The 24,075-nt window shown below is 36.4% G+C and overlaps 1 protein-coding gene across 6 annotated transcripts in view; it reads left to right on the top strand.

Moving 5' to 3' along the window:
• Window positions 1-24,075, top strand: part of NEK1 (NIMA related kinase 1) — a 43,163-nt gene that overhangs the window by 12,972 nt on the left and 6,116 nt on the right. For 3 of the 6 annotated variants that reach the window (XM_032186462.1, XM_032186464.1, XM_032186465.1), the window contains exons 12-30: window positions 873-932; window positions 1,097-1,144; window positions 1,239-1,313; window positions 4,376-4,548; window positions 4,631-4,762; window positions 8,949-9,051; window positions 10,635-10,718; window positions 11,230-11,313; window positions 12,485-12,562; window positions 13,664-13,759; window positions 14,325-14,498; window positions 15,316-15,381; window positions 15,469-15,703; window positions 16,791-16,943; window positions 18,035-18,226; window positions 18,771-18,885; window positions 19,098-19,180; window positions 20,130-20,347; window positions 22,837-22,991. In XM_032186462.1, the coding sequence (XP_032042353.1) occupies window positions 873-932; window positions 1,097-1,144; window positions 1,239-1,313; window positions 4,376-4,548; window positions 4,631-4,762; window positions 8,949-9,051; window positions 10,635-10,718; window positions 11,230-11,313; window positions 12,485-12,562; window positions 13,664-13,759; window positions 14,325-14,498; window positions 15,316-15,381; window positions 15,469-15,703; window positions 16,791-16,943; window positions 18,035-18,226; window positions 18,771-18,885; window positions 19,098-19,180; window positions 20,130-20,347; window positions 22,837-22,991 (2,324 nt within the window). The remainder of the gene's footprint in view (window positions 1-872; window positions 933-1,096; window positions 1,145-1,238; window positions 1,314-4,375; window positions 4,549-4,630; window positions 4,763-8,948; window positions 9,052-10,634; window positions 10,719-11,229; window positions 11,314-12,484; window positions 12,563-13,663; window positions 13,760-14,324; window positions 14,499-15,315; window positions 15,382-15,468; window positions 15,704-16,790; window positions 16,944-18,034; window positions 18,227-18,770; window positions 18,886-19,097; window positions 19,181-20,129; window positions 20,348-22,836; window positions 22,992-24,075) is intronic. The other 3 variants (XM_032186466.1, XM_032186467.1, XM_032186468.1) reach the window with 3 other exon arrangements.

Raw genomic sequence — 24,075 nt, forward strand, 5'->3', positions numbered from 1 at the left:
CCAATCTGATGGGTTTGTCAAAAGAAAATCTTACAAATCTATCTGTATTCTTGTACAGTCGGGGGGGAAGCTTTCAGTAACATTCACTTTTGGAGAAAATTAGAGTAAGAAACATAGCTTATTTTGTATAGCTGACTTTTTACCAGATACTCAATTGTGGCTTCATTCCCCTCGTCCATGGATAACAAGAACTTAGGTAGAGTTACACAAGAGAAGTCACCTAAGGATAACGTAATAAATCTGTTCTCCACGTAAAAAGAGAATCTTAAAATTGAAGGACCCTCAAAGACTGTGAAAAGATTATAATATGGAATGACATTGCCAGAGAAGAAAAATGGAGACAGATCTGAAATTACTACCTTCAGCTTTCAAGATGGAGCTCTTAGCAGCGGATGAGCAAGTACCATAGCCTTTGCCTGAGATCTGAGCAGTGCTTTACATTTACAACTCCTCAGTAATTAATTATTTTAAACCAACTTTTGCACATACTGAATTGTGAATTTAATTTTTTTTCTTTGATTAGAGTTTTCCTCTCATTCTGACATTTGCTATCTAATTTGAAGTTTCACCTTTTATCTAGGCCTTTCCAACTCCCATGAAGAAAATGAATCCAGGAGAAGAAAGGAGGAAAATGTTTGAGGTATCACAAAATCATCTGCTAACATTCAATCTAAGCAAAAGCTAGGTCCAGAGCAAGAATGACAAAATAAAACCGTCAAACCTTTCCTCCTAATCTTTTTTTTCCAAACATCTAGAAATGATTTTTATCTTCGTGGACATAAGTCAGCAATTGGAAGACTAACCAATCTTGACAGACGCTTCACAGAATAATGGCTCAGTAATAAATACCAAATTATATGCTTGTTTTTCAGGAACCTTCAAAAAAGAAAAGGTTAGAGTTGCCTGAAAAAGAAAAGCGCCAGAGAGATCAGGTAGACAAGATACTTGAGGCACCCTTTTTTCTTTTTTTTTTTTTTTTTTTTTTAACATCCATAGTAATTTTAGTGAAATGTGTTGAGTTTTGTTGCGTGTCGCCTAGGAATACAGAGTAGTTCAGTTTCCCAGTTACTAAATATGTTTAATCCTTACATTGCAGATCAGTTTACTGAAGGCGGAAGAAATAAGAAGATTGGAGAAAGAAAGGGTAAAATATGTTTAAAATGTGTTAATAGTGAAGCTCAATTTTTACTTAAAGTGATTCCTTGAATTACGTTTTCCTTTATTGTTTTCTCCTTCAGATGGAACGAATAAACAGAGCCAGGGAACAAGGATGGAGGAATGTGCTTGGTTCAGGTGGAAGTGGTGATGTTAAGGTTGGCAGCAGATGCAGAAATGTGATGTAGTGTGTTCCCCCCACCTTTGGTTATCTGGCATGGTCTTATCTTTTCAGAAACATCTGCTCTTGGAGATCAACTCTTGGAGCTGTCCAGTATTAATCTACTGATAATTTAAGGCAAAGTGTATAATAGACTTTATTCCCTGGCTTTTTGGAGATCATATGCAATTTTCATTTTTAATACTTATTAAATTTCTGAGTCTCCCCTCTTTCTGCCAGTAATGGTTTTCATGCACCACTTTCTTTTTTCCACTTCTGCTTTTGCTACTTTTCCTGCGCTAAATCTATGCATGAACAGCTTCTTACATATTCAAGTTTGTTCTCAAATTTTTTTGTTGAAATATTTTCCCAGGTTCTCATACTGTGGTAATGGACATCTTTCCCAATATTAAAAATGTGCTTTTAAGCATTCATTTTTATTTACCAACGTAAAAGACAATTACAATACCTATATTGATAAGTTGTCCATAATGGGAGAAGAAATTCCTGAGTAAATGTAATTTTTTCCTGAAAGCAGTTACCCCTTAGCCATTCACTTCTTATGGATTTAAATTATATAATTTAATCTTAATCCTATGACAGTTTGTATTTGCATAACTGTTCTGGGAAGTAGTATCATGAAGGTACTTCAATATAAAAATCTGGATCCTCTATTTTTATGAGACAGACAGTGCAGAAATTTCAGTATTGTTGTGGTGTAAATCTATTGAACAATATGAAGTGGGTTAAAAACCAACCATTTGTTTTGGTGTTAGGGAGTCCTACAAAAATATTTAGCCTAAACAAATTCAACACAGTTTTCATAAACAAGCTCTGGCTATGCACTGGGGTCAAAATGAGAAGAGGTTTTATTTTCTTCTCCATGTACAACAAAACATGAAGAAACCAAAAGTACATGACAAGGTTTCATTAGCTGCTTTTGATAACTGTTCTGCAAAATAGACGCAATTTTTGGCTGCGTCTCACATATTGTATAACTTAGCTTAAATATAAAAGCAAATGTAAAAATACCAGACTTTCAAAACTACCATGTGTGGCTTTAATGGGAAATCAAAAACCATCATCTCGTTCCCATGCCTTCATTCTCTCTCTTAGGATGATGCTGGCAAGCACCAATGCAGGCTTCTGTACAACATGATATATACGCATCGGCATATTTGGATCAGAGCTCTATATGTTACTGAAAACAATCATGCCTTTGATTAACTTCAAGAGTTTTATTGCAAGGGCCTTAGACATGGAAAGTACTCCCTGTTTTTTAGCTAAAACAGCATCACTAACTTCTATTCGCAGTAAAGTAAGGAAATTGTGTTTCAGTAGCTGTGAGTACTTTCTCTAAGTGTCACTGTGTTAAATATCAGAGCAAACATCCTTTAAAATTGTTTGAAATTTGTTCTCTGGATTAGGTAGTTTTGTGCAGATTGTACTGCAGGCCACTAAGGTATCATCACTTGAGGTTTCCATGTATTGTTACAGTATTGTTGATGTAATTACCCATTTCCTTTCTCCCTCACGGAAACAGTGCAGCCAGTGACTCCCTGCTGGTGCTGTTAGTTTAGAATGGCAGTGTTCAAGCATTCCAGTAATGCAAGCCACATGGTCTCTAAATGTACAGCAGGGTCTTGCAGTGCAGTATTTTCTCCTCCTGTCTTTTTTGGATTGGTTGCTCGTACCTGCTTCTGGGGTAAAGTAGGGAAAGAGATGGCAAGGAGTAGACTTTGGGTTTGTGCTTCTAGCAGGGGCTGTAATGGTTCTGCAGGTGGTTGATGAGCACCTGCTGCTTAGCATTTGCTTAGAGATTGATCGTGCTATTTCTTTAGGTAATCCTTTTGGAAACTGAGCTCTAGTAATTGTAGGTGAAACCTTTAAGAGTGTGTAAGGCAAGGCTTTGCATTCTATTTGTAGAATCAGTTGTCTTGTATAATAAGTTACTTTTATCCAGAAGAACAACGTACCAGCATACTTATTTTAATGCTTGGATAAATCTTCTGGTTAGTATTCTATCACATAGGCTATTGATGTGCATTGAACAATTGAAAATGAGAAAGTGAGCCAAATTGCATTGTTAAATATAGGCTGTTCAAGAACTTCTGGGTGGACAGCTATAAATCTGTCACATCTGTACTGTCCTATTTGAATGTACATGAAATACTTTGGACCACTCTGGAAAGAACATTCACAGATCCCGTAGGTTCGCTGCCATGGGCTATTTGACCACTTTCCCCAGGTGTAAAAGGAACATTTTTATGCATGTGCTGACAACCTTAACCTTGTTTTGCCAATTTCACACTTTCTGCATCCATCCTTGGCTACTAATGTACACAGCTGCTTGCAACATTTTGTTTTTTATTATTATTTTCATATGAAGGCTCTCCAGGAATTCGAACTCTTTGAGAGTGACAGAGATCATTTTCACAAAGCTGTAATTTGTGGTACATGATCTGAACTGCAGTAGGAAAGCATCTCAGTTCTGGTGATGCAGCCAAGTTATAGATTGGTAAAAACAGGGATTCTCAGATAAATCTGCTGTTAATGTCACTTAGCAAATTTAGAAGTGTGCTTAACTGTTTCTGACTTCAATTTAAAAAGTGAATGTTTGGATAGAAATGACTCAGTAGTGCTTCAGTTAGTTAGTACTGTATCATTTTTAGCTTTTTGTACTAAAACTTTAATTTTTGCTATATAGAACATCTGCTATCTCCAGTTACACTTCAATGGATTCCTCACCAATAACTGCCAGAATGTGTGACAGATGTCTCATGTATAATTACACTATTATCAAAGGGAGGTAAAATACTGTGTTATTTTGGAGTGCTAACTGAAAAACAAGTTCTTAATTTATCAATCTTGTAGTGGTAAAGTGATGAAAAGGGATTTTAATTCCGTGTTTAAAATAAGGGAACACCAAGAGTAAAACTAAAACCAGTTCAGAATTGTTGCAGAACATATTCATACATATTCATGCCAGAGAGGTGAAAATTGGAAGGGCTTGTTAAAACCATTGTTTGAGATGTCCACCCTACCTTTTCTGATTTTCAGGCACCGTATTATGGTGGTGGAGGTGGTCTTGGTCCTTTTCCAGTGTCTTCCAGAGGACAATATGAGCATTATCATGCTATTTTTGACCAGATGCAAAAGGAGAACTTTAGAGTAGCTGAAGAGAGGGAAGCCAGATGGAGGGCAGAAGTACAAGGCCGAGAAGCTGTTGAGAGGTATGGCTACCTTCCACTAGAGGTTGCATGTGGTCTGCTTTAGATGAAAGTAATGAAAGTTACTGTACGTATTTATCTGCAGAGGAATTCCACCTGGAATACGTCCAGGAGTTCCTAAGGGGCCTGCAGGTCATCACCATTTACCTGATGCTGATGCAATTAGGAAAAAAATGAAAAGATCGAAGGAGGTGTCTAAACAAGCCAATGCAAACAGGTTGGACTATGATAATCCATAAATCTGTCCCTACGTGTTAGATTTTTGTTCTGTCTTGTTCCATTTAGTAGCTGAACATGTCTCAAAACCACCTTTATCCATTGGTACTGTGCTGTCTGTTTGTGTGTTGGTCCCTCACAGACCACAATTCTTTTAGAACCAATGGAAACCTTGGCTTTCCCAATAGGGGAAAAAAGGATTACTTACAACTGTAACTAAACTAGATTTAAGCCAAAAATCCTGGCTTAATGCAGTTACAGTCTAGCTAAAACAATAACCCTCCTTTGCTTTTTTCATAGTTCTGTTTTCTGTGTTACCTGCCAAGATGCTTCCTTGTTCTGTCATCTCATTCTGACTGCCTTCTCTCCATCTCAGTGTTTGATCTTGTAACGTAGAGGAGTGTCTAGAAAGCTTTCTGCATTCTTAGCTCCCATTTATTGACAAGTGGAAAACTTGTAGTAGCTTTCTTCATCAAGAGATGTGAATGCTAGGTGTTATAACAGTATGCAACTTACTGCAAAGAATAAGCACCACAGAATTATAAAGTGAGCATGTTTTGTATATGAAAAAGCGTTGATTGTCTACCTATTTCAGGTAGATTGGCAACCTCTTTCAGTTAGTTTTTTCAAAACTGCATTGCCTTTTTTCAAATCTGTTAATATTGTGTAAAGGACTGTTTCCACACTGAAGAGTGGTGTACGGGGAAGTATATACTTAGAATGTCAGTACTTCAACATTACTCACTAATTTTCTTAGAGAGATTTTTTTTTCTATCATGGATTATTTGAACTTCTGCAGACACAGAGATGTATCCCATGGGGGCAGAAATAAATGGTGTTAATGTGAAGAAAAGGAAGTGGCCAAAGAAAACGTTTGTTTTTCTAAATGAATTTTATTCAGTTTTATGTTTCATATAGTATGTTTTACCTTCTAGGTTTTTCTATTTTAAAATATATGGCAATAGTATAGCACATTTAACACTGATGTTAAAATTTTGCAAGCTGCAAGGTATGTGCTATTTCCTTTATAGTAATTTGGACCATTGTGAGCTAACTGAAATTCTTCCTGATACAACCCAGGACTGGAAGATATATTTTCTCAACTGACATAGATGCGTCTTTCCAGCCTTCTCTGTTTATTCCCAACCCTTTGCACACAATTCCATCATTGACAAATCTTGCTTAGGTTAGAGGTATTATTTGCCTTGCACATTCGACAATTCACAGAATTCACAGAATTTTCTAGGTTGGAAGAGACCTCAAGGTCATCGAGTCCAGCCTCCAACCTAACGCTAACAGCCCTCCACTAAACCATATCCCTAAGCTCTACATCTAAACGTCTTTTGAAGACTTCCAGGGATGGTGACTCCACCACTTCCCTGGGCAGCCTGTTCCAATGCCTCACAACCCTTTCAGTAAAGAAGTTCTTCCTAACATCCAACCTAAAACTCCCCTGGCTCAACTTAAGCCCATTCCCCCTCGTCCTGTCACCAGGCACGTGGGAGAACAGGCCAACCCCCACCTCGCTACAGCCTCCCTTGAGGTACCTATAAAGAGCGATAAGGTCGCCCCTGAGCCTCCTCTTCTCCAGGCTGAACAAGCCCAGCTCCCTCAGCCGCTCCTCGTAGGACTTGTTCTCCAGGCCCCTCACCAGCTTTGTCGCCCTTCTCTGGACCCGCTCAAGCACCTCGATGTCCTTCTTGTAGCGAGGGGCCCAAACCTGAACACAGTACTCGAGGTGCGGCCTCACCAGAGCCGAGTACAGGGGGACGATCACCTCCCTAGCCCTGCTGGTCACACCGTTCCTGATACAAGCCAGGATGCCGTTGGCCTTCTTGGCCACCTGAGCACACTGCTGGCTCATATTCAGCCGACTATCCACCATCACTCCCAGGTCCTTCTCTGCCTGGCAGCTTTCCAACCATTCCTCTCCCAGCCTGTAGCTCTGCTTGGGGTTATTGCGCCCCAGGTGCAGGACCCGGCACTTGGCCTTGTTGAACTTCATGCAGTTGACCTCAGCCCATCGGTGCAGCCTATCCAGATCCTCCTGCAGAACTTTACTACCCTCAAGCAGATCGACACACGCACCAATATTAGATGATACTTGGTAATTCAGGTAAATTGTTTTAAATGTTTAAATTTGAGAGCAACTATAATAGAGGGCTGCAAATTACTAATAACCTGGAGATCCTGAAGAGAAATTGATTCAATTTTTCTCAAATCCGTGAACTCAGAAGCACTCGATGAATGTAGCATGCAGAAGTTTTAAAACAGATGGATATAATTTTCTGTCTATAAGCTGGATTACCTTTAACCTTAAATTGAACTGCTGTTCCTTAGCATTTAAAATGTATTAAGTATTTGTACTTCATTATCTAAAAAGTACTTTTTTTTATCATAGTCAGCCTAGCAGTGTTTCTCTCTCACATTTTATTCTTTCAGCTAGAGATGAGATCTAAAGATAGGTGTTCAAGATGTTTACCCAAAAGAAAAAGAATGTTAAGAATAACAACTTTCCTGAAGATAGGTAATTTAAAGCATATATTTAAAAAGTTGAGAAATCCTTGAGTTACAGTCTTCCTGATTACACTAGCACAGCTAACGCAAAGCTAAGTACCCTCAACTTCAGCAATCTTTACAAATTGTCTCTTAGACAGCACCGCTGTCCAGAAGAAATCTGGTTGAAGCTTTTTAACAATATGAGTCACTTGGCATTAGAGTAGGGAGAAATGGTATCACGTAAAATTTAGTTGAAATAAGTTTTTGCTATGTACTTGGTTTGAGACAAATAATTTCTTTTGCTCAAAGAGCACCTCTCCTACCTGTAAGCTAAACTTTGTCAGTATGACCCGTTTTGACAGATTTCGTTATCCACCAGTTGAGTTTATATGCAGTGAACAGTCAAAATCGTATAGTGAGCCAAATATGTATATACAAAAATTACAAAGTGTTTCTTTCTTTACCGGTAACACTTATGTGGACTGTCCTGAATTTTCAGAGCAGCTACAGCATTTGTACTGTTGCATCAAAGTCATTTTACGTATCTCTTATTTCCTGAATTATAGCATATGGAAATAACACTTCATTTCCCAATTGCTGGGTGGTGGGGTGAGGAAGACTAGGTGCCAGGGTGTTTAGTTAGTGTGCTAATTCATTTAAGAATTACTAGGAATAGTTCCTGTGTGGCAAAATTATTTTTTCTTTAACTGTTTCAGCCTGATGGGTTATTGCTATCAGCTTATTCCAATACCTTCCTTCCTATTGCTGGACCTCCAATACTCTTCAATCAAATGAAGTTAGGGGAGCCTTGGAAAGGGGATTGCCTCATCGTTCTACAATCTGTTACAATATCTAACACCATTCATCACCTTTTTCTTTCTTTTTTTCTTGCTTTGTTTTGTTTAAATAGGGAACTTTCTCCCCTTAGTCTTCTAACCAATTTTTCAGAAACTGGTTCCTCTACAAAATGATCATAGGTATGTACTAGGAAACTTGGCTGCCAGCTGCTCAGTTGCAATAAATTGAATGTAGCCTTGTTAATCCAAACAGGACCCTGATCTGGGGTGAAACGTGAAAAAAACATCTTGGTTTGGTTAATTCTGAGGTAGGAAAACTTCTTCAGAGTCCCTTCAAAATCAGACAAGCAAAAGTCCCACCAAATCCCCCCAAAACAGATGCCAGAATGCTGTTGGAATACTAGCACTGTGTCTGTTATCTAAGTGGTAAGTGGTAGAAGCTCTTACTCCAAGCATAGGTCAGATTAAGGCTAGTGGATGGCTCATGAAGGAAGTCTTCTTACCCATCTGTAAAGGGAAGCCTTGAAATAATCTGTCCTTTTTTTTTTTTAACTTTTTATTTTACAAATGATAATTAATGAAAACCAGCTGAGATTTTTTCAGAACTAACTGCACTGAAATTGTGATTTGACATTCATTTTGTTTTGATGAGCAGGATATGGAAGAACAACACAGTGTTCTGCGAGGGCATGTTTAATTGTACTTTTAATATAGTTGAACCTACTTTTTCTCCATTTCATGGAATTCTGTTGTATTTCAGCCAATTAAAGGCGTTTTGAGAAGATATGTTTTTCATAGTTAGTTTTTGTGTCCTAGTTTAAATATATGTATAGGTTTTGCAAGTGTTGTATTTCAGAGACTTTCAGCTTGCTATGTGTTGTAATTATTCAGGCAAAAAGGGTGGTTACCCGCAGAAAGAGCAAGGCAAGTTGAAGAATTCTGGCAACGAAAGAGGGAAGCCATGCAAAACAAAGCTCGAGCTGAAGGACACATGGTATGGAAAATCTGTCTTCCTACTTATATTACTGCTTCAGAATGCTTTACAAATCAAAAAGGAAAAAAATTACATTTTTGTGCATGTCTAACTTGATGTTGTGAACTTTAGAACATTACTTTTCTTTTTTTTTTTCCTGTTTATAGCTGTAAAGCTTTGGTTAAAATTAAACTATGTATTTTTCAGTAGCTTGAACTTTAAATGAAGTTTGATTAAACTTTTAACTCAGCTACACTAGTGTGTTTTAGAAAAACATTCTGTTTATTAAGAAGATATTATAAAGACATCCATCTTCAGTCTGTAGAGATTAACTAATGGACAGTGTCACAAAATGTTCTTTGTTCTTTATGCTTGCAGTTCTAAATTCAGTATTCCTCTAGGAAATGTGTTTTGCAGTAACAACATCTTGCAAGTGATTCCTTTATATTAGGATGTTATTATTTCTGAAAAAGTGAATATGGAGAATAATATACCTTTCTATTTTTTATGGCTTAACGTTCAAACCAAAACTGGAATTCATGGAATCTTCATGAATGTATGTTATTTCTTACCTATGAGGATGGTTCTTCTAATTTATTGTCTCATCCCCCAGTTGACTAAACCACAGAAGTTTAGAAATACCCTCTTTTCTTGAATTACTGATTTTTCAGCTCAATTTTGAAAGAGTATTTAGCAAAAATATTTGCATTCGGTGCTTCCTGTCAAGAATTTAACTGGAGTATTGATTTACAGGTGGTTCTCGGTACTCAAGCTTGAGAAAGCTAAAGCCCCAGTGTTTTACAAGGCACAAACAAGGTCCATGTAACAGCACATAATAAATGCAGTTAACATACATCTAATTAACAGATCAAGATATTTTTAATAAGTTCAGCAGAAGCTTACAGTATATCATGGAAAAAAAATATATTTAAATATGATTTTATACCAAGCAGAAAACTCTTGATTTAAAGGATTCTCATACTGTCCTGAATTGGACTCCTGTTTTCCATTCCTTTGAGGTTGAATCCTTTTGTTTACAACTCCAAGTACATCACACTAACCTAGATTATACATTGTAAATCCACATGTATTAGCAAGGTAAGACAGCTTGTTAGGTTTAGAAAGGAAAATGTAATAAGCATATACAAATATGTTACAAGATTGCTGAGTTTGCTACTTACAGTATGTTTAAAAAAATATGATGATGGATAAATGCTTACTCTACATCTGATGATTCCACTTTTATCTTAGGCTTGACTCGACAATGGCAGAAATGCCAGCTGCGTGCCACAACTTGTATTTAATCTAGATGTACAAAAACTGCTGTCTGTCAGAATTTATGCTTCCAACATAGCAGGAGAAGACCAGAATTGTAGGGAGAAGACCGCTGTAATATTAAAGGTCTAGCCTCTTCCTGGCTACTCAGGATTTTCAGTTGTTACTGTCATTTGTTTCTTATAAGTGAAAGGGGGTTATCAGCTAATTTCAGAACAACTGCAGATCATTGGTGGATTTGCTTTCTTATAAATGAACATTTACTGGATAAAGCAGATAATTTTACTGCCCCAGCCATTTTAAATTTTATACCATTAAATGGCAAACAGGGTACACTGCAAAACGTGGCAGATATCTATGGAGGCAGGCCCATTTCTGCAAGAGGAAGGAAATCCAGAAACAAGGAAGAAGAGGTATGCTTGCTGCATGTTTGCCACTTCCATCACACAAACAGCACTATTTTGACCTTGACTGTGCCTCGTTTCCCTGCATGGTTCATTTGTGTAACAAAATGAAGACTTTATAAGTTCCTAGGAAAAATATTTTTTTTCTGAAATCTCAGTGTGTAATTTTTTTTAATAATCATAACATTATTGTTGTCTACAGCAGTTTGCCTAGGAAAGGTTCTTGAACATGCACGCATATCTATAGGGTGTAACTGTGTTGTAACAGATGCAACCATTCCTGGTCCTTGATTGTATCAAGTGTAATGGTAGCTTAACACTGAGGAACACAAGTTTCAGTTTTCTTTAATTTAATTGGATGAGAATTCTTCTGGAAATTATCAAGTGCTAATATAGTGATAGCAATAGCGTTTTTTCCCCTCATTTCATTTGGCTTTTTGTGGAATCTTAAGTATTATAAGCCAAGCATACTGCAGATAGTTTCAGTATAATTGAAACTTATTTCCGTTCTTTACTTTAGGAATATTTGGCAAGATTAAGACAGATCCGGCTACAAAACTTCAATGAACGTCAACAGATTAAAGCAAAACTTCGTGGAGAGAAGGTCAGTTTGAAAAATAAATACTTCAGGAAGTTGGCTGTGGGATCATGTTATTTTATCCCTACAGAAATATTTTTATGATAAGCAATTTTACATGTAAATATATATATACATATGTATATTAACACATTTCATTCTGCTCTACAGTTAGTGTACCTGTATCTGTTCTTCTAGAATTCATGAAATTTGTTGGATATTTCAGTTAGAGATGCAGCTTCAGTGCATGTTACTTAATAACCTGTTAACAAGTAGGACAACATAAAATTACATCTGAATTCGATCCACAAATCTGTCGTTAAGCACTAGCATATTTATACTTTGTTGTGGTTTTGCCTTGGCATGCAGCTAACCACCACACATGCTCACCCTCTCTCCCCAGGGGGTTGAGGAGAGAATCAGAGAGGTAAAAGTGCAAGAACTCACAGGTTGAGATAAGGACAATTTACTAGGTAAAGCAAAAGTCATGTGAGCAAGCAAAGCAAGGAATTCATTTGGTGCTTCCCACTGGCAGGCAGGGTGTTCAACCACTCCCAGGAAAGCAGGGTTCATCACATGTAATGGTCTCTGGGGGAGAACAGCAGCGTCACTCCCAACGTCCCCCTTCCTCCTCCTCGGCCCCGGCTGCTGTCGCTGAGCATGACACTGGGTGGTGTGGGACATCCCTTTGGGCAGCCTGGGCCAGCTGTCCCGGCTGGATCCCCTCCAGCTCCTGGGGCACTCTCGGCCCCTCGCTTGCAGGGCAGCATGAGGAGCTTGGAAGGCCTCACCTCTGGGCCAGCGCTGCTCTGCAACAGAACACAGATGTATTATCACTACTATTTTCATCAAAAACCCAAAACACAGCATTGCGTGAGCCTCTATGAAGAAAATTAACTCTATCCCAGCCAAAACCATGACAACGTATTTACTTGTAGCTATAGGAACTTCTCTAGAATTGACTTTTTGACAATGTTCACACAGAATATGTATGAATATAATAAAAAAAATAATAATAATCACTAGTCTCAAAAATGAAGTTTCATCCAAGTAGGTATTATATTCAAGTGAGGAGTTACATAGTAAAATTATGGCTTGTGTTAGTCAGACAGTCTAAATGATCCCAGTAGTCACTTTTATCATTCAGCTCTTAAGTACATGCATTGATGATAATTCTTTGAGGACTTGTGCTTTTCAGAATGAAGCTGGCAGTTCTGATGGGCAAGAATCAAGCGAGGAAGCAGAACTGAAACGCAAAAAGATAGAAGCACAGAAGGTAATTGTGAAAAGGGAGGAAATGGAACTCCTTGTTTTAAAATTTGCTTCTTATCTCATGAAGTTCTTTGCATTTCATTTTGCTATTAATAGTTTGTTAATGCATCCACTAATAGAGATTTTTGTCTCTGGTAAGTCATACATACTGTATTGAGGTAACAACTCTGTTCAACTGATTTATCTCAGCAATTTCAAAATATGTTGTAATGTAGCATAGCAGGCAAAGATTCTCCCATCCATGCCTTTTAAGGTTTTTCTCTAGATTAGCTTTAGTCCTTAAGGCAATTTGGTATAACTAAGATAGCATTTTGATACAGAAGTGGGAAGGTAAATGTACCTTAAATAACAACTTCTAGTTAAAAGGATAAAGGAAGCCAAAACTCCTCACCTGTGCCAACAGAGGCCACATGTAGACTGTAAGGTGGGCTATTATATAACCCTGTGATAACTTGCATTTAGTTCAGAGTTCCAAATCAGTTGTAATTCATAGGAATCCGTTTTTTTATTAGAGCTTTATTCTTTGTATTCTTCTAATAACTCTATCTACTATACTATATTTATACCAAGTATACAGGTGTACATACTCTATCTGTTCATTTTTTCCTTTCATCCTCAAAGAGCAATGTAAAAACAAGCAGACCTTATGCCTAACCTTAAAACTAGGGGTGAAACAGCAATGGAAGCTTTTTGTGTTTGTTGAACAAATGTAGAAAATTTAAGCTGAATATTTAATAGTTTATGATTAATGAATTTTGCTTCATTTTTTTTTAAGAAAATAATCTAATTTTAAATTACTTCTACCACAGTTAATATGTACACTAAAAATTAATCATGCCAATCAAGAATTGTAAGTATATTTTGAGGAGTTGTTACCATTTTAAATATTGGAGAACAGTTATTGTACTTGTGTGGTGATTTTGAGTATCAGTGGAAATCTCCCTTCGCAGTCTATAAAGCAGTAAGTGAGAGAAAGTGAGATGAGGTGATCCAATAATGTTTCTTTTTAAGATGTTTCACAGAATGGTGTATTAATGTTTTTTATGGTTCAAGCTGGTCTTTTTTTTTTTTTTTTTTTTTTTTTTCGCTTGTTTCTTTATTATAGGCCCAAGCAAATGCTCGAGCTGCAGTTCTAAAAGAACAGTTAGAGCAAAAAAGAAAGGAAGCATATGAAAGAGAGAAAAGAGCTTGGGAAGAACATGTAAGAAAACCTATTATATGGTCAACATATGTAGTACTGTGTATTTGTATGACGAAAATCTTACACTGTGATTGTAAAAGCTTACACTGTGATTCTCAAGCTTAGATAATATGTCTTCTGAAACTGGAGAGAGCATCTGTCGGTCAGAATTCCCTCATTAAAAACCTAATCTTAAGTATACTTGAATAAAAATTTGGTTCAAGAACTTAAGAACAGCAAACCTAAGAATCATTAGGATTACCTTAAGTATTTTATTATTGGTCTGCAACTTACCAAATTGTACATAATCTTCTTTTGCTTACATGTGCTGTGGAGTGACAAGTCCCACTAGTGATGTCTCTCTGCTAAAAAAAAAAAAAAAAAAAAAAAAAAAAGTGGGACGTTGTGAAGCTGATAAATTGGAAATAGTTAATATCTGTCATTGACAGCTTAATATGAAAATGTGTAACATTATTATCCTTTTCTAAGATTTACCTGAGCATATTTGATCATACTGTATTTTATGTGCAGTCTTTGATTTATTGCTTTATTTATTTTTTTTTTTAATTGAATCTGTATTATACAGCTGATAGCAAAAGGAGTAAAGAGTCCGAACGTGCCTTTTCATGTGGGAGCTACAGGACACAGTCCTGTGCATGGAATACAAGAGCCTGGAGCATCTCTTCCTAAGCAACAGCTTCCAATTAAGCCCAGTACACCAGTCATTTCCATGACTTCTGCTTTGAAGGAAGTGGGTGTGGTAGGTTCCTCTGCTAAAAGTTACCTTTTTTTTACTTAAAATTAAAAAATCATAAATAGATATACTGATTTGGAAAAGAATTTTCAGAAGAATTTGCATGTAAGGTAAACAAAAATGCTTAAGGATACTAGTTGCTGATAGGTCTTACACAATAGTTCAAATTGCTTTAGTCCTGTAATTGAGACTGATCAAGAACAATGCAGAACGTTTCTCTGAAAAATGCTCTGTGTAATGCAATATTTGCCTTTTTTTTAATCTGTAGTTGTGCATCTGCCTATTGTCAGTCAACTTGATCTGGGCAGGTTTTCTTTGTTTTTGGATACTAAGGAGATAATGTTTTCTTATTCTTTACTGACTTGATATTATATACACTGTAGTTGCTGAAGTTTTCTTCTCACTTCTGCTATTCTTTACAGGTCCTCTTAGACTCCGTCCTTGCCACTTTTCTGTTCTCTTACAGAATTACTCATTTCTAGCACTGGAAGTGGTTGGCATTTTGCTGCACATGTCACATCTAGCTTCATCTCTGCCTGTTTTGTGCTATGGATTTCCCTTGCTGATTTCCCTTAAACTGAGACTGGTTCATTTGCTCACCCATTTCAGATAGCAAATAGGTCACACAGACACTGTCCTTGAAATTCAGTCTTTGTGAAACCCCACAAAAACTGAAGTATTGTCCATTCTGTCTTAATCTATCTACAGTTGTCAATGAAAGCGTGTTAGAGGTGACTTTTTGCTATTATTTCTATTAATATTCTTGAGGTTACTTTTTCTGACATATTCTTCTACACTGTATTTCATGCTTCTTTCTTTAAAGGATGAGAATGTAACTGCTATCCAGGAAGCTGAAGAGGAAACAAAAAAGCCAGATCTTGCAGTGCAAGTATGTCCAATTGTGTTCAGTTTAATTTAGTTTTCTCCTTTTTAAGGAAGGTACTGTTTAAGTGATACATATTGGTCCTTATTTCAGAATAAACGGCAAATACTGAAAAGATTGAATCAAAATCTTAAAGCTCAAGAAGATGACAAAGGAACAAAAGAAAATAAAAATTTATCTGAATCAGATGGGTCCGAGGATGGTAAGGAACAGCAAGAAGATGTCCATCCACTTGTAGGAGATCGCAAAAAATGGGAATCGAAGGCATCTGAGTTGGTAGTTCCTCTAGCACAGTTATCATTGGAAGACTCTCTTTCTGGAACAGACCGTAAGCACTCAATTACCACCATGACATTAGTAAATCAGTAGTATCTGCTTTTATAAAGCAAGTACTCTTTTTTTTTTGTTGCTGCTTGTGTGTCGTGTGTCATTTGCTTCTAAAACAGGTGGTTATGTATTGCCTTGTGTAAGGAATAAGGCACAGGCTTAGTAGTTAAATGACCTGCCGATGATATAAAAAAACCTGTAATTTCAAAAAATAGTTAATGAAATGCACGCTGTGCATTTCTTTCTTCAAGTTGTCTTTGTAAATGTCTTTTAAATAGGTGTTAATCTAAAGGATAAAAACTTTTAAAACATATGCAAGTTTCTTATTCTATTTACAAATCCTTTTATGTTTTCAGTAGAACAATAAAAACTGAGGGTTATTCTTTTAATCAAGCCTGTCTTTCAGATTTCCTATCTGCTTTCTCTGATATTTCAGGTGGAAGACCTTTTTCTTAGTTTCAGTGTGTCTTACCAAGGCTGTTTCACAACATAGAAATAAATGATCACTGAAAGACTTGCTTCATAGCACAGTAGTTTTACATGGTTAGGATGTTCGAAGATCAGGAAACTTCATTCTTTTGTTCTACTTCTTTGTTGCCACTTTGTATTCTCTGTTCTCCTCAAGGAGAAATAACAGAAACAAATGTCAAAATAGAGCAGGAGAAGGCTTTCTAGTTTCTCTTACATATGAGCAAGTTTGTAGAAGTAGAGGTGAACTTTTCTATCATGCCAGTTTTAAAAAAATCTCAGCCATATTTTCTTCTAGAGTACCTGAATTGCTGAAAAGACCTCCTGCTTTTGTTCTTAAGTTGACGATGTCAATTGTCATTTAATAACTTCTGTTCCTAAGATGAATTGTCAGAAGAGGAACTCTAGACTTTTGACCACAGTCTTTAGGCTCTATGACTTGGGGAGAGATGGCATAAGTCTGGCGTGGTTGTTTTTAGCTTTGTGGAGGTTCTTTGTCTATAGAAAGTATAAACAATTATAGTACATTTATAGTATAACTACTATAATATAAGTAAAGTATTTGATCATACTTAGAGTGAACAAAAGTTTCTAACATGTTCTTGTTTCTGTCCTGACAGGGCAAACTATGGGGGAAGTAATTAAACTAGATTTTGGTGAACCCCACAGGAAAGTCTGGGGCAAAAGCCCTACTGATTCAGTCCTGAAAATTCTAGGAGAAGCAGAGTTGCAGCTGCAAACTGAATTACTGGAAGAACTAGATATAACAAATGGTAAGCACGGACAGTAACTATATGCACTGCAAGGGCAGGAAGTGCCAGCTTGCCAGTTTGTCTAGTGAGAATAATTTTGAAGTGATTGATGCACATTCTGTCCTTACTCTTTCTTTTTTCTTCTGTGTGTTGCCTCAGTTCTGAATGTTTATGAATGTTCCGCATGTCAGCACAGGCTCAATACCAAAAGATACCAAAAAATTTCAAACCCACTCGAGTAATAAGAAATTAAGGTGGATGTGTTGAAATGTCTTGGACTTTGCTTGTTAATATTAACAGTTTTTTTTAAAGGGATGTTGTGAACTGAATATTGAATTGCATAGCTCCCATAGCTTTCTTGTTAGCATGTGACTTAGCATACTAGTGGAATTTCCTTCTGGACAAGTACTTGTTGTCCTTAATGCAAATTATGTTGCTTCTTTATCTTCCTTGTCTTTCTGGTGAACAACTTTCATACCTGTTCTTTTGCTATTGCCCCTTTTGTCTATTCTCTTTTTTGTCTATTTCTCTTTTCTTTTTGCTTTATAAGTGCTAGATGCAAGAAGCTTTTACAGCTTTAGTATATTTTTGCCTTCATCAAGACAAAATACTAGTTTCTTTTATTAGAAATGGATGGTGGTACTTCTCTAAAGAAATCTAAGGCTCAGTTACATTTGTTACATATGTATTAATAATATTTACAGCTGTTAGCCAAACCCATAGGCTATTGTACCTTTTCACCTCATGATTTAAACCAGTAAAACCATTTATAACATAGTGATAACCATTGTATACCTTGAAAACTTTCGTTAAAATTTAGTTTAATCTTGAAAATACCAGAGAACAGTACAATTTCATATTTATTCCAATAAATATAAAAGTAATAATTATAAAGTAGCAAGTACACCTGCTGTTATGGGAGGGGGAGAATTCTGTTTTTTATATTTCTGTTTTCCTTGTTCCTTCTTCATAATAAAAGCATGCAAACTTTTCTACTGTGTAGACGTTATGTTTTAAAACCCAAGATTCTCAACTTACCTTGTAGTCACGTTGTAGTTTATTACTGAATTGTGTCAAAGCACTGTTTAAACGACAGACTAATTTTGTTTTAGATACTGCAGAAGTTGTTGAAGAAGATCATCACTCCTTAATTGTAAAACAGGATAAGGAAGAGAAAGCTTTTCCTACTGTTGGACCTCAGTCTTCAGTGCCAGTTGGTATCTCACAGAACAAAGTGACTATACCAGAAGAATCTCAAAGAGCTGGAGCTACCCAGGTGCAGAGCAAACCTATTATGCTGGATGGTAAGTCATTTAATTAGCAATTCTAATGACAATCTGTTTTCCAATTCAATGAGGAATGTATACTGTAGGCTTGTATATCTACCCATAGACAAAGCTCAAATTGTTATAACGCCTTTTAGGTAGGACCAGGTATTTTCTATGCCTGTGTAGTAATTTGATTCATCGACATATTTTGTTAACTTCCAAAAACTTACATGCTTTTAGAGAACTCTCTGAAGAAGTGGAATTCTAAAGAGCTTCAGTTCCTTTTTGTTTCTGCACACCAGTTGTGCTGGGATCTTTTCCCCTGTATGATATCAGCACCCTGAAGACTTATGGAGGAAAGTTGCTGAGATTTTTAGAAAACAGTTCCTTGGAGCTTGAAGGTAGTCTTCTTGTATCAGAGCCAAACTTTAGCTCTGGAGCTACAAAATTTCAGTAGTTTCTGCAAAACACAGAAAGATTTAACATCAAGGATTTTAATGTAATCTTAAAACATGTAGTCTCTCCTTTCTTTTTGTTTGGGGTTCATTTTTAATGAGGTGTATGACTTCATTAATTTTAGAGCCTGATGATCTGGAAGCAGAGATGTTGGAAGAAACAGAAGAAAATAAAAAGCAACAGAGCAAGGAATTTCCCATTACTGTTAATGAAGTGTGGGTAAAAGAAAAAGAGGATAAGTGAGTTATTCTTTTGATCCCTCTCTTGAGTTCAAACAACTAATTTTAACTGAGGAGGATTTTGATACTTTGGTTACAATGTTAAGCTTAGCTAAAGCTTCATTGCTTGCCTACCACCTTAGTTTTACTGCTCTTGGTGGGTGAGGGTCTTGTCAGTAGACTAATGACTATTATAAATGGTATTTTCCTTGGGTGTTGTATTTTTTTAATAGGGCACAACATGACAGAAGAAGTGAGGCAACTTCTGAGAAAGTAGCGCTTGACAAGATGCAACCACAAAAAGAAGCTCCAGAAGGTCAGTCAAAATCTCTTGTTTTGTAACTGGTGGTACAGAGCACTGGAGCCATCCCTTCTCACTTCTTCACTAGCCCTAAAAGAGCAGGCTTTATATTTTCATTTTCCTTTTCGGTTCATACTTCTGTAAGATAGATTTCTGATGGATTAGGAAGATGAATTATGTGTGTTATATTTGCCACTTCCAAAGAAAATATGTAGCGACAAAGCTACATTGTGTATACACAGGGAAATAGCCCATGCTTTGATAGTTACAAGTGAATATCAGGTTTCTGAATGTTACGACCTTTTATAATGACTATTTGAAGTGTTACGAAATCTGGTAAAGTGCTGCTTTGCTTATAGACATACCTAATGTTGAAATGCAGCTTGGATATTTCAAAGATATTTTAAACAAGTGCTAGTAATGACTTTTTAATCCTTATTGCATAAAATTGCTTGCTCTTAGAGGTCCTTAAACTAATTACAGGGGATTTACATATTTTTATAGCAGAATAGAAAATATATCTGCAATACTTGGAATTATCATTGGTTATACTATTCCATCGATTTACTGGTGCATTAAGAAAACTCTACATTTTTTCCAGTGTCAGAGCACATTATATTGGGATAATTTTGAAGAAATCTAGTGTAAGGGAAGAAGCAACAGATGATAATGGATGAAGCCATAATTTTAGGCACAGATTGGATAATGATAAACAAGAAGGCATGAGAATAGAATACACAATAGCTGAGGGATGTATATTCTCAATGATAAATGGGAGAATGTCACATTATGATGCATTTACTAAAATAATCTAAACAGATTTTCATACTCATAGAGTGTGATCTATTTTCTCCTTTAAACATGCAACAGAAATTAGTTTTTCTCAGTTTAGTTACTTTTTGCTTAAAAGCTTGTGGTTTTAAATCAATTTAAATTTGTATTCGACTTTTGTGTACCACATCAGAAACTTGTTCCAGTGACTCACTGCAGCCTGAACCATTATTCCAGAGGGTAATGCAGTCCCCAGCTGTACCAACAGCCTCACCGGTTCTGTCAGCTCAGTCTTCACAGGAAGAGCCTTTTGTGCCTCGTTCACGTTCCATATCACCAGCAAAAAATAAAGGCAAAAGTTCATTGTTGATTGGACTTTCTACAGGGCTGTTTGATGCAAACAACCCAAAGGCAAGTAAAAAAAAAAAAAAAAAAAAGAATACCTTTATTTCTATAGTAATGTTTGCTTTTCTGATTTTCTTATTGAGGCTTCACAAGGCTAGAGCAGATGGCGTAACAGTTTAAGCAGATGTTTGTATTTGTCTAATCACGTCTGCCATGCAATATGACTGCACTGTGCTCATTATATGAGCCAGACTCACACTGCATTATGAGTCTCTGGTTTCAGTCTTCAGAATTCTTTGTCCAAAGTGTTTATGAAGGAATGCCACCATTTTTCTAATACAACTGAGACAGTTCTTGAGGAAAATTGCTAACCTATACCTTCTTTCTCCCCTTTGCGCAATTTTGCAAACTTAGTACTACTTTGCCATCACATACCTAAGTGCTGAACAGAGCAGCAAAGGCATTTCATCATTTCTGGCAACAGGGTTACACAGTTTGTAAAATGAACATTGGATGGTGGAATGTGATTATAAAATGAATTAAAAGTATTTTAAAAATTGTTGTGGAACTACTAGATGAAACAGACTTCCAGGACTATGTGCAATACTTGCCAAGGTTCCGAAGTGCCAAGTGTAAAATAGAAGAGGTGCTTTTTGCAGAAACATGAGTGACAGTTCTCTGGAAATTTCCACACCTGCATTGTGTTCAGACAATACAAAGTAAAGGATCTTCCAGTTGTTGGAATGCCAGATAAATAAGAGTGATGCTTTTGATTCACATTATTGTGAGTGCATGAACAGAAGTTCCACTACTTGATTAATCGAATATTGAAAAACACCTATTTGTTGATGAATTGCTGGGAATTGTATCAGGGACAGTGGTATTTGCATCTTTAGAAAAATAAAGTTTCTTGACAAGCTACAAAGAGATGGTTTTCACAGATTTATATATTCACGTATATGGGTTTATGACTCTTACTGTGATTCCTCAAGAGTTAGTCTGTCATTAAAATCCCTAGTTTATGAAACAGTATATGTGGCAGTTAAATAATACAGAAAAGTGAACTTCTCAGTAGGTGCAGAACGAACAGTCTTTGTACCCTTATCAAACTTAGAGAGTAGTGGATATGCTTTATAATGAAGCTCTTCAGTGTATCATTATGACCCATCTTGGGATGTCATGTTACTGCATATTTAGCATGTGTTTTGGCCATAAGTGTTTGTCAGAATTGTTAATGCAATACCAGATGAGCTCTACATAATAGCAGAGAATTTGGAGAAAAGCAGCAGATGTTTTTCTATTATTGCTGCAGTAGATTTGCCTAAAACAACATAGAGTAATAAATTCCCTTTTCTCATTTGACTGCAACAAGAGGAAGTTCAGAACTTCTTTGCGATGACTGTAAATGTAACTTTTAGGAATTCCCCAACCTGCTGCAGGTCATCCTCAAATGCTAATAAAACCTTTAGCGGGGTGCAGGGCAGATAGCTTGCAGACCCGCCTACAGCGAGGACACTAACTCTAACTCTAACAGTGTAGGTTAATAGGAAAAGAGGCATTTTCAAAATACCTGGAAGCTTTCAAATGATGGGGCAAATTCAGTCTTCTAATTGTTCCTTCCCTTTGGCAGCTGTGGTCAAAAAGAGTGGTAACTCTTGTGATGTCAATAATATTCTGGCATGTGCTGACAGAGGTTTGATCTTAGATCATCTGTATTACTACTCTGAGTAGGTATAAATTGCAGCAGAGAACAGTGCTGAGGAAGTAATTTAGAGCTTTTTACTAGCAGCAAATACTGAACGTGGATGTATTCAGAGCTATAGTGAAGGAAGGTAAAGCTTATTGGCAAAACTTCTTAGTGCAGATTAGATCTAGGTTCTTTTTATTACAGTGGTGAATATTTAGTATTCTTTTGGGGTTCTTAGACTTCTTAATAGAGATGGGTAGATCAATGAGCAAACAAGGTGCCTTTGTTTCAATGTTGCTTTGAACATATTTCCCCTGCAACAAATTAGTGTTTTAAACTTGCTTCTTAATACTATGGAACTGCCTTGAAATATGCCACAAAGAAAACTGTCTGTTTTCAGTGACCAACCTTGAGAAATACTAACTGTATTTTTAAAAAATACTCCTTTTGTCAGCTACTCACAATGATTCTAAGCAGTGTTTTAAGTGGTCGCTTACAACTTAAATATGCTAATTGCATATATATTTTTTACTACCACGTTCCTTTTCTTTAAACAGTCTTCAAGATAATGAAAAAAATTGCAGAAAAACAGAATCTATATGTCAGTTTATGTTCCTTAAACATTTCAGTCACTGTAACGGGTAAAGGTAGCAGGAATAATTTCCATTTAGCTGACAGGCAAAATTCAAGATGTCAAGCTTTCAATGGGTACAAGCATCTGTGCTGGACACATCTTTATTTTTAAATTGACTCTGATTTCTCATCCTTTTTCATTTCAGATTTTAAAGCAACTTGTAACCTCAGACTGTTTTTTTTTGTTTGTTCGTTTTATGGTAACTAAACACGATGCTTTCTTTTACCTTTGCAGATGTTGAGAACGTGTTCGCTTCCAGATCTTTACAAACTGTACAGAACGTTAGTTGATGTTCCCAGTGTAGCAGATGTACAGCATCAACATAATCTCGAAATAGATGATACAGAAGATGAACAAGCCAAAGAAGGACCCTCTGATTCTGAGGATAAGTGAGTGTAATGTGATTATCAAGTATTTCAAGAAGCACCTTATATCAAGAATATTTTCGGTTAGACATTATTATACACTATACACCAGAATGGAATTTTAAGCCAAATCTTAAAAATCCTGTATTGCAAGTTTGTTTTGAATCACCATTCGCTCTCAGTTTTGTTCAGAGAACTGTGAGGCTAATGGTTTGTCCTGTTAATTCTTGTTTTTCCTGCTTCTTCTTGCATTCCCCTGAAAATGATCAAAGCTGATGGCTACCGCTCTTATAGAAATCATAATTTCTTTAATCTATCTTTTATGTTCTGGGAATCTCTGCATATCTCTTTTTCTTGCTGTTGTATTAGGATGTCCTTAAATTCCCCCAAATTCTTCCAGAGGCCTCAAAATCTGACCCTAAGGTCTTGACTATTACTTGATGCTTGGATAATTTGCAGAGATTAAAATCTGTTCTATCTTTTCTGATGAGGTATAGATCTATTTTTGCTCCAGACATCTTAATCTCTGTTCTAGTTCTCATTTCTTTGCAGCATTTCCTTATAGTGTGTAAATATTGGTTCACATCCAGGTACTCTAAAACCAAGCTGTTATTTGTCCTTTGTTTCCTCATCCTAATTTTTCTTCATTTGTTCAATGTGATTTAAACAAGACAATACCATTATCTTTCCTGTTGCTACAAATTAAGCTTATGTGTCCTTATATCAGAACCATGCCTGGTTGCTTTTTCAGTTGTGTTTTTAAGTGTAACACTTAGGAGAATATTTGGCTACTTCTGTTCAAGGGATTAACAGTTACAATCAGTTTCATGCTGTTTTAGAACTGGATACTTGAAACTTTTTAAGGCTAGGGGTATGATATATAATTTGTACCTATGTATCAGCAGCGTTACTACAAAAATTACTTCTGTTTTGACCATATAATCCTCATTTACATTCCTGTGCTACTCCTTTGCTACTCTGTTGGACTGAGGACATAAAGACCTACAGGAAGTGCTGATTTCCTTCATTAGGCTACTGCCCATAGGAAAAGAATTAGCCTTGTATATGCAAATGCTTGTCTTTTTTTTTCTATGCTGGCTTTCCAGTT

This window comes from Aythya fuligula, chromosome 4, assembly GCF_009819795.1.
Source record: "Aythya fuligula isolate bAytFul2 chromosome 4, bAytFul2.pri, whole genome shotgun sequence".
In the NCBI taxonomy this organism is placed as follows: Eukaryota; Metazoa; Chordata; class Aves; order Anseriformes; family Anatidae; genus Aythya; species Aythya fuligula.